Source organism: Glycine soja, chromosome 11 (genome assembly GCF_004193775.1).
Source record: "Glycine soja cultivar W05 chromosome 11, ASM419377v2, whole genome shotgun sequence".
NCBI classification, from domain to species: domain Eukaryota; kingdom Viridiplantae; phylum Streptophyta; class Magnoliopsida; order Fabales; family Fabaceae; genus Glycine; species Glycine soja.
Window position 1 is genome coordinate 50,278,806 of NC_041012.1, and position 11,096 is coordinate 50,289,901.

Here is an 11,096-nt window from a genome sequence, read left to right on the forward strand (position 1 = left end):
ATAGATCAAACATCATCCCACATTACTAATGTTCATGTTACTTTAGAGCCACCCTTACCCTTATCTACCAGAGTGTCAACTCGTCCAAAACGACCTCCTGGTTATTTACAGGACTATCACTGCAATGTCATATCTAGCTGTACCAATCAGTTTTCAAGTAATGTTGCTTACCCCCTTTCTTCTGTTTTATCTTATAATAATTGTTCTCCTGATTACAAAATATTTTGTTGCTCTATTTCTTCCACCATTGAGCCCAAAACCTATAACCAAGCTTCCAAATTTGACTGTTGGAAGAAGGCCATGGATGCTGAGATTACAGCTCTTGAGGTAAATAAAACTTGGACTGTTGTGGATCTTCCTTGTGGAAAGGTTCCAGTAGGTTGCAAATGGGTATATAAAATCAAGTATCATGCCAATGGCACAATAGAAAGGTACAAGGCCAGGCTTGTGGCCAAAGGTTACACTCAGATGGAGGGTGTTGACTACTTTGACACTTTTTCCCCAGTAGCCAAGATGACTACAGTACGTGTTTTACTAGCTGTTGCTGCTGTTAGGGGTTGGCATCTTGAACAACTGGATGTTAACAATGCTTTCTTGCATGGTGACTTGAATGAGGAGGTTTATATGTCTCTTCCTCCTGGTTATGATGCTTCTTCCCCTTCCAAGGTATGCAAATTGAACAAGTCCTTATATGGGTTGAAGCAAGCTAGCCGTCAATGGTATTCCAAACTCTCTACTGCTCTTACTTCTTTGGGCTATCAAGTCTCTCAAGCAGATCATTCCCTTTATGTCAGGTCTGATGGCACTTCCTTTACAGCTCTATTAGTCTATGTTGATGACATTGTGTTAGCAGGCACTTCCATGGAAGAGATAAAGTCTGTCAAACTATTCCTTGATCAACAATTTAAGATCAAAGATCTTGGTCAACTTCGATTCTTTCTTGGCCTGGAAATTGCAAGGTCATCTTCTGGTATTTTCCTAAATCAAAGAAAGTACACTCTTGAGCTACTTGAAGATACTGGATTTTTGGGTTCCAAACCGGCTTCAGTACCTCTTGATCCTCACACCAAATTATCTGCCACTGATGGTGTTCCCTTTGATGATCCTTCTGGCTATAGAAGACTCATTGGCAGGCTTCTTTATTTGACTCACACAAGGCCAGACATCTCTTTCTCTGTTCAACACCTTAGTCAATATGTTTCAAATCCCTTAGTGCCTCATTATCAAGCTGCTACAAGAACTCTAAGGTACCTAAAATCTTGTCCTGCCAAGGGAATTCTATTCTCTAGTCACAGCCCACTTCAACTCCATGGTTTTGCTGACTCCGATTGGGCTTGCTGTCCTAATACTAGGCGATCCATCACCGGCTACTGTGTTTTACTTGGTAGCTCTCTCATTTCCTGGAAATCTAAGAAACAAAACACTGTTTCTCGTTCATCTACTGAGGCAGAGTATCGTGCGTTGGCCTCATTAACATGTGAGTTACAGTGGTTACAATACTTGTTCCAAGATCTTAACATTAACTTTCCCCAATCAGCTTCAGTTTATTGTGACAACAAATCTGCCATATATCTTGCCCACAATCCAACATTCCATGAACGCAGCAAGCATATTGAACTGGACTGCCACATCATTCGACAAAAACTGCAGTCAAAACTGATCCACCTCCTCCCAGTTCCTTCGCAGTCACAACTGGCTGATGTGTTTACTAAACCCCTTCACTCTCCCTCTTTTTCCTCCATGATGTCCAAGTTGGGATTGTGCAGCATACACCATCCAACTTGAGGGGAGCTATCAGCTTTATTACCATTAGATTTGTATATATCTAAATTAGTTAGTTTTGTAATTAGTTAGTTACAATTCTGTTAGGAGGTTAGAAGATTTCTCACCTTGTATAGATTAATATATAAGGCCTAATCCTATCTGTAATAAGATAGAGTTTTCCCTTTTCACATTCAATGAGAATGAGTTTTCCTTTGTTCACCTTGATCCTCTTGTCAACATTTATCATATATGATAATTTTATGATTAAATAATAATATAATTTGTATCCATGTTATTCATTTATTAAATTATAATTGTAAAAAGTAAAATTATCAAAGTTTATAAATCATTTTTATTTATTTTTTAATAAATAAATTATTCATCCAATTATATGAATCCAATTATCCTATATTATTGACGCATCACTTAAACATGAACAAAATAAAAATTTTGAAAACTTGAAAGGAAGATAAAATAGTAGGAGATATATATGGAACAGGGCGTACCACTTAAGCCTAATAGCCACATAACATGTGAAAGATAGTAGAAATGGAGATGCTTTTTTTTAGTAATGAAGAGAATAAACTTCCTTTTATTCATCAAAAAGTAATTTGAAAAAAATAGCACAAATAATTTTTTATATTTTTTTATACAATTTTTATACTTTTTACATAATTCAATTTTTAATTTAATTATAATTTCAGTACTAAAAAAATATTAACAGAACAAAGCGGAACGACCCGTTCATGTGCACCGGTCTTACCTAAAACACTATTGTCACCCCCCAATTGTCAACGCCACAAAACTGTTGTACTGAACTTGCGATTTTATCATTAACTAGTTTAGATTGGCCCAGCGAAGGAGGCATGTGAGTTTGTCGTAGAGAAATTCATGTCACACGTTTATTGGTGTGCATCGCTCCATAATTACTACTTTTGATGCTCTTTTTCCACCACAATTAATTGGTTAGAATTATGTTATTAACAGCCTCTTTATTTTCAATCATTAACTTACCTAATTTAGTACATGTTGCAAAAAATTATATATTCTCCTATTTTTTATCTGTACAAATAAAAAATAATCAAATATAAAAAAGTTTATAAACTCTTACATCATACTCAAATAATTGAGTTAGATCTTTTAATAATCTTCTATACAAATAATTAATAATTTAGTATTTAATTTTTTTTAATGAAAAAAGACTCATTAAAGATATTCAATCAATTAGTTCTTTAAAAGAATATTAATCATTAATAAAATTAGTAACTATTTTATATCAATAATATAATATAAATACTAAATATTCATTAACTTTTAATTAATCTTTCATGAAGAACTTAAATAATCACCTTAAATAAGATATCCTTTTCCTAATTTTTTTTAATCACAGTACTCAAATCTAAAATCTTATTTAAAATATTTGAACCTTGTTTCAGTTTTTTTTTTTTATGTGAAACCTTGTTCCACTGGAACGAGCACAACATTTCTCACATCCTTTTTCTTTCGGTATATGAATATTTTCCTCCCCTTTAAGTATACACCCAAAATTGGAGTGGACCTGTTAACATTTTCCTTTTGTTTCTTTTCTCAATCATGCTCATGCATTTATGTATACCAGCATGTACGAAGCTTTTCTTCCCGAGATTATAAAAAGAGCATTTTTCTGTTGACTTTGTTAATTACTACACGGATCCCCCACACCTAGAAAAACAATAAGAGGAATGCAGCTTCATCTTTCACCAAGTATATATTTTTATCATTATATTTTTCTATCAACATTATGTAAGTAAAATATAAATCAATGGCTGAGACGCATGCTGTTCAAAAAATAACAGCAGGAGATCTTGATCCTAATTATCTCAAACACCGTTTCAATATTCTAGCAAATTTCGTTTGTATAAAATATGTTGTCATCAGAGAGCAAATCGCAGTATAGTACTCTAAGAAACACTGATAAATAGAGATAATATATGAATAGGATAATATACAATATATAAGAGAGAAAAAATTATGATCCATATCGATCATATATATGTGCTATGATCAGATCATAGGCAGACATGTTTGGTGTAATTTAATTTATTTTATGAAATCTGACAAAGGAAAGCAAGTGACAACGCGTATTTATAAACAATTGACCAAGTTGTAAGTTGGACGTTGCTGTTTGAAAAGAATACGATGCGCGCAATTACACTGTACTATAAACCCTACTTTGCCGTTTCAAGGATAACAGTAAATTCTTATAAAATGTTGGAAATTTAATGCATGTTTGTTGTGGCAAGTTGCAGCTGTAGTAGCTGCCCATTTGTTGCTTGCTGGGGTCCATCACATGGCTTTTCCTTATGTACGTGAATGTTTCCATAACATAAACTCAAAACCCAATTCATGATGAAACATAGTGTGTGCTTTGCTCAAGTTCTCAACTCTTCACCGGTTTCAGTTTCATTACCGGTGATGGGTAAATCCGTTTCAAATACCTGCTTTTATGGCAATTCAGCGATTGTACGCTAGTAACATTAAATTGGTGACCCATTGTTCATTGTGGTCCGGCTATTTCACTTGGCATATTACAAGTTATAAACACTTTAATTTATGCATTTTTCCATATTCATCCTATAACTTCTAAGAAATTAATTGATTTGAATTCTTCACAAGCAGGTTTGGATAACCACTATAAGTTTATCAATAAGAAAGAAATAAAATAAATTAAACTGTTAACATTAAAGTAAAAAATATGAAAAACTATATATATATATATATATATATATATATATATATATATAGTTGAAAAGTTGACTTTTTCAATTCAAGATTTAAAATTTTCCGTCCTCCGTTTGTTTTTTCACCATTGTAAAGGGAGGGTAAATCTTGTCATTTCCAATCCTTGGATGTCCCTATGCCTGACATATTGAGTTATTTATTAATGGAAGTAACGAATGGCCCAGAAATTGCACCCCTAAAACCCAGTACCGACGAACCAATGCTTGAAGCCTTCACAGATTGTGCTTGGTTTAGTTTCAGTGATGCTGGATGGAGTAGTATGTCACTGTTGCAGCAGCAAGGAGGGGGAGAAAAATACGTAAGAAGCTAGCTAGCTAGGGTTTCTTTGCAAATTCCTACCTTTTCAGGGACCACATAAACTATTTTCCACAATTTTCAAGCATTTATCTATTTTGCATTTTGCAAGTCATGATCTCACTAACTATGTCCAACAATTTATGTACTTCACAGTAAATTCAACAACATATCATATTCATGGTTCGGGGGACCCTTCTTCTGAGTTGCACAGAAGACTTTCCCTTTTTGTGTCAGTTTACCTTTTACCATGCTGGGGGGACATATGATACTGCCTCACTATCTTCTTTTTCTTGTAGAGTTCACATTAAACTTTTTTGTTTCACAATTCAAATTTCCCATTTATGTTATTATGTCTTCTATATATATATATATATATATATATATATATATATATATATATATATATATATATATATATATATATATATTAATTTTTTGTTTTTATTATCTTCGAACCCGCAAACTATTTTTCCCTTCATTCATCATTTACCTTATGTTTCCTTTTGCATTTAAATTGTAATCAATGCTTCTTAAAATCTAACTTTGTCACAAATTACACTTCCTTCTTTTGTTTAAACAGTAAAGGTTACTATAATAAAATTGGACAAGTGTGTTTCACATGAGAAGGACGTACGCACAATTTTTTTTTGTAGTTATTGTTTCAATGTATATTAATTTTTAGTACGATTGTACATGTAATTAACTTTAATTTTGTATAGGCAGTATTGTAAATTCATTAACATTAATCTTTCTTTAAAATGTAGAAAAAAGTTAACATCACAATTTTCTTAGGCTAACCTATCTATTTGAAGTTTTGAAAAGCTTGAAATATTTAAAGAAATTAAAACAGTTATAAAAAATAAGAGATGACGAAAAAAAAACTAATAGAAGAACTATTTAACAAAGAAAATATTCCATAAAAAATGTATTTAAAATTTATAAATACACAATTAAATTAAAAACCTCAAACTTTGGGAGGTTAAAAAATCTAATCAAGCCTGAAATTTTTTACACCTTGGTAAAAAAAATGGTACGTTATACAGGCTTTAGTTCCCTACAAATTCAAACCAATGGCACATCAACGAAAGACAAACGGACAATCCATCTATAGAGGAAATTGAAATTGATGTAATATATATAAGCAATATAAGTTGCATTAAATATGACGTGACATTAAAATACTGGGCCAGTTAGTTAGCATCTTGTACACTTATACCTCTCTTAAAATAAATATAAAAAGGAAGAATCCATGCACGATCCCACACTACTCTGTACACTTTATCCACCCGTCCTACCAGTTCACGAGAAATTGATAAAAATTAAATTTAAAATAAAAGAAGTACAATTATGTAAAAAAAGAAGAAGAAAGAAGTAAAACAAAAAAGTTATTATCACATCCTATTGAAACAAATAAAACTAGGAAAAGGAAACCATAATACCCTTTTAACAGCGTGCCAGGCTTCATTCAAACGGCACACCTTATTGGGTAATGAAACCTTGATGGGTTCATCAATAATAAGTATAGTTTACAGAAAAATTAATCCGGATGCATATGGTGTGACAAATATTGATGCCTGTAATTAGGTGACCTTAAAATTTGGAGTTGCCCTTTTTTTTTTTTTCTTTCTTTCTTTCTTTTCTTTTTTTCTTTTTCTTTTTTTCTCATAAAATGTGATACAATATAAAGAATTGCTATAATACCCAGAGAAATCTAAGGATTTTGATACAGTTTTTTTTTTTGGAATAATGAATTTGATAAACCATAAAAAAATTTCTTACAAACTGTATCAAAACTCTTAAATTGCTGAAGATAATATAGAATTTCTCTACAACAATATAACCTTACTTGAGAAACAAATCAGGAAGTTTGAAGTTGGTTGCATCTTCGACATTGTTGATCCAACCAAAGGTCTCCATGAAAGGGTTGGCCAAGGACTCTGGTGGGTAGTCATCAATGCAGTAACTCCACACATTTGTATGATCCCCAAGATCCTTCATTACCTCCCACAAACAGCTGTTGCATTTAAAGCCAGCACCAAAGCTTATCATCAGTACTCTGTCACCTTTCTTGAGCCTCTTCTTGGCCTCCATGTACCCTAGCACATACCAAAGGCTACTTGCTGAAGTGTTACCAAAACGGTGAAGTGTCATCCTTGCTGGCTCAAGATCATACTCACAAAGATCCAAGCTTTTTCCAATCCCATCTATCACAGCCTTTCCTCCTGTGTGGAGACAAAAATGTTCTACCCCAGTCTTGAAGTTTAAAGGTGATTTACTAGATTTGCTAGATCCACCACTTGAGGACTTTAGGGAACTAGTTTGGCTCAGTTTCTTTATGAGGGACACAATCATGAACCTTAGAAGCTCCCTAGTTGGCAAAACCTTGGGTGACAACATCCTTAGGTTCTCAACAAATGCCCTTGTTGCTGCCTTGGGGAGATTCTTGGCAAGGTAAAACCCAAGATTGCCTTGCTCATCTTCCTTCTGATTGCAGCAACTATAGGCATCTTCTTTAGCACCATGATGAGTCCTCACCAAGCACTTCAACTTGAACATGGCCCTTTGCTTCAAGGACCTTTTGTTTGTCAAGAGAATGACACATCCACCCGTCCTGAACAAACAGTTGGCGAGAATCATTGATCTGTCGTTGCCATTGTACCAGTTTGGACTTAGAGACTCGGAAGTCACCAAAAGAGCAATCTTGTTCTTTTGTGACTTGAAAATGTTCCTTATGATGTCCAAGGAAATGAGGCTAGCACTGCACCCCATCCCAGTGAGGTTGTAAGCCTTTATGTCCTCCCTCATCTTGTAGTGGTTAATGATTCTTGAAGTTAAGGAAGGAACTACAGCGAACATGGACACATTCACCACAAGCACATCGATCTGTGAGGGGGAAATCCCTGACCTTTCGAGGAGTTTGGCAATGCTGTCATGGAAAAACTCCTCCATTTCTGTGACACTATCATCCAATGTTGGATTCGTCTCTCGGCCCTCGATGACGTTTCTTGGGGCATAAGTTTCCTCACCAATGCCAGAGTTGACAATGGCCTTGAGGAGGAACTTGTACTCGTTCAGACCCAATTGCTTGTTCCTCCCTATGATCTTCCCACAGAGTTCAGTTCCAAGCTTTCTTTCATCGCTTGGCTTGTAAAGTTGGTAGTCCAATATGTAACTCTCTTGGTCCCTTCTCTGATCAAACAGTTTCCAGATCAGGAAACACAAGTACAATGCCATAGCACCATAAAGTAAAGTGAGGAACTCCATTAGAGAAAGAGAGAGAGGAAGAGGGGAGAAAATAGACGTAAGAGTTAGAAAGAATTTGATGGGTTTGAAATTGAAATAAACGTGTAGAACTTTATAACAAGGGATTGAGAGTGAGCAATGAGAGAATGAGTGGGGCGTGTGAAGAGTAGAGAGAGGCCTAAGACTCAAAAGTTTAGTTTAGTGTAAAGCTGGCTAGCTAGCTCAACCCCCAACAAACTTATGTCTTGGAAACTTTCGTGTCAACCTTTATTACAAGAAACAAAGCAAGCACTAGTCACAGTATGAGCATGTGTTAGGAAGAGTTTTTCTGGTGTGAATAGGACACCTTTTATATCAACATTTTAATTTCTTCAAACCGGCTACATATTATTATTATATTACAAGGCCAGCTAGTTTACGCTGTAATTACAGCAGTTATGGAATTCTATAAACAAAAAATGAAATAGCCAGTGCAAGTAGGTTAGCCGATATAGTTATCCACATTTAAGGAAGAAGAAATATGGTAGATATAGTGGAACAGAATACACAGTAATCTTCCACACATAAAATCATTATACAGATCATGTCTAGCGTACCGCGTCCGTGATTAGCACAGAAATGAAATGAGTTGTTATTACACACTCACCTTCTCTACCCTATTTTTTAGTATATGAGACCAACTTTCTTTTCAAAATGAAATGGGGAGCCACGACATCCATTACTTCATTTTTCTTTTACATTCAATTTTTTATCATCTTTTTTTTATTCCTGTGCTAATCACGTTATTGTTATTAAAATTTAGTTGGCTTTTTAATTCAAGAACGTATGTGTTGTTGTACGTGTAAGATATTCAAGAATTAATGTACGTGATACTGTGCAAGTTATACCAATAATTGAGGGGTCAGGTGGGGTTTTCTTTTAGCTAAGTGAGCATTGCTTGTACTTTCACTTACTAGTATATATATTATTAAATTCATTGGTTTATCAATCAATAAAATAGAATTATGACGTGCTTTATATTATGGTTCCTTTTGTTATAACTGCGGTTTAAACTCGACCAGGAGATTAGTAACTCTAGTCAAATACATGCATGACAATTTCAAAATTTGATTTGAATATCTGTTCATATATGGTGATGTGTGACTTGCACTTCAGTCCTCAATTGGATCGACAAGTTGATAAGTTTACAATGCATTTTTTGTTCGATGTGTATACGTTTGTTGCAGTCTGGTGACCACAAGCAAAAGCATGTTCAATTGAAAATGAAAAGGAAATAAGAAAAAAATAACTTAAATTAAATGAGTAGTTATACACACACACTGGCTTCTCAAATCTCAATGTGTCCAAGATTCTACATGAGCGGCGTATTCATGTATAATAGGCTAAGGCTTGATTGATTTGCCTCTTGAAGTAAAATATCCAACCCCCTACAACATTATATATACTACTATTTATAGATAAACTTTCTATCGACTTGTTTCTAAAATTTTGCTGCCTAACAGACAAATGTTTTTATTTAATGAAAATATTATTAAGGCATAGAAATTAGAAACCTCTAGGAAAGCTAGTACAAGCACAATCAACCCGTAAGACATTGGAAACCAATTGCTAATAAATTTTGGTAACCACCATGGGGAACTTTGTGCAACAATCTTCACAACTTTCATTTCTAAACACCTTTTTTTATCCTAAAGTATATCTTCACAACTCGATCAAGACTTGGTCAATAGTTGCCTAGCTAACTAAATCAAGTCAGCACTTAATACCTCGATGCATACCTTATCTGACACTACAACAATTTAATGCATGGATAAGCTTAAGTAGTTTTTTGCATAGAGTCAACGGAAGGCCAAGCAAGCTAAAGAAAACAAATAGAGCTTTCAAAGTTTTATTTCCGTCTTTCCTGAACAAAACAGTTATTACCCGAAGAAGTTTATGGTTCTACCGTTGAAGTCAACGGGCAGAAGATGATCGAAAACAACTCTAGTAAAAGAAATAGAGGCCTAGTAGTTTAGGGTAAAACTTCGTACACTCTCGGCAATAGAAGTGCAAGAAGTAACAGTGAAAGTGCTGGAAGTAACAATAAGTAGTTTATTGCAAATATGTTATGACTTATGACCCACATCCAACAGACACGACCACAATTTCTACTAGCACAATGTTCCGGCCCAATAATTTTGACTCGGTGCGCTGTGATATTTTTCTGGGCTCACAAGTATTATGTTGCTAGAACAATCTCCAGCGAAGTAGGTGGAGTTGCATACACCAAGTCAAACACTTACCCAAGGCCTAGTATTAGAGATTGGAATAAATACATGAAAACTTATATTCGATTCTCATTATCGTCCTTTCATAAAAAAATTCTCATTATCGTAATGGTACACCAAATAAAAATCAAACACCTAACTTTGAGCCGGTATATAAATGAGTTAAGAAATGATAGATTTGAAGAAAGAGATCTATACTTCCTAACAGCCTCTTCGACTTACTCCTTTGACTGAGGGCCAATAATCAATTCTTCAAAATATTGACATGTATTCAAGGAACAAATCTCTCAACAAATATTTTCCAGGTCTATATTATTAATTTAAGAGTGATTATTGTTTCACTTGATAATTTTCACAATTTTAATTAAATTGATTTGATTAACTAATTTTTTTATTTTAAATCTGAATTGAATTAACTATAATTAATTTGGTTCTTTGACTTTTTCCTAATCTCGAATCAATCTAATGTTCAATTAATTAACTACTTTTTTAACCTTTATATTGTTACATTTTGGATTTTAGAACTTAAAATTTTCTTCTACTTTTGTCTTTTCTTTATTCTTTATTCATTTTGATCTTCTTATGATTTTATATAATTTTTATTATATTCAGTAAATAAATTAATGATGAATGTAAAGTTTTTTTTTTTTTTGCTTCGAAGTGAGAAATGAGAAGTGATAATATAGAAAATATTAAATGTTACATAAAATAAATAATTAGACATTTAAGAAAGAAATTTTTTTA

At 33.6% G+C, this 11,096-nt stretch overlaps 1 protein-coding gene across 1 annotated transcript; it reads right to left on the reverse strand.

Annotated features, from left to right (window-relative positions):
• Positions 1-6,210: 6,210 nt before the first annotated feature.
• Positions 6,211-8,400, reverse strand: LOC114375327 (3-ketoacyl-CoA synthase 12-like). Its single transcript, XM_028333103.1, has one exon. The coding sequence runs from the start codon at positions 8,104-8,106 to the stop codon at positions 6,685-6,687; it is 1,422 nt and encodes a 473-aa protein (XP_028188904.1). The 5' UTR covers positions 8,107-8,400; the 3' UTR covers positions 6,211-6,684.
• Positions 8,401-11,096: the final 2,696 nt, after the last annotated feature.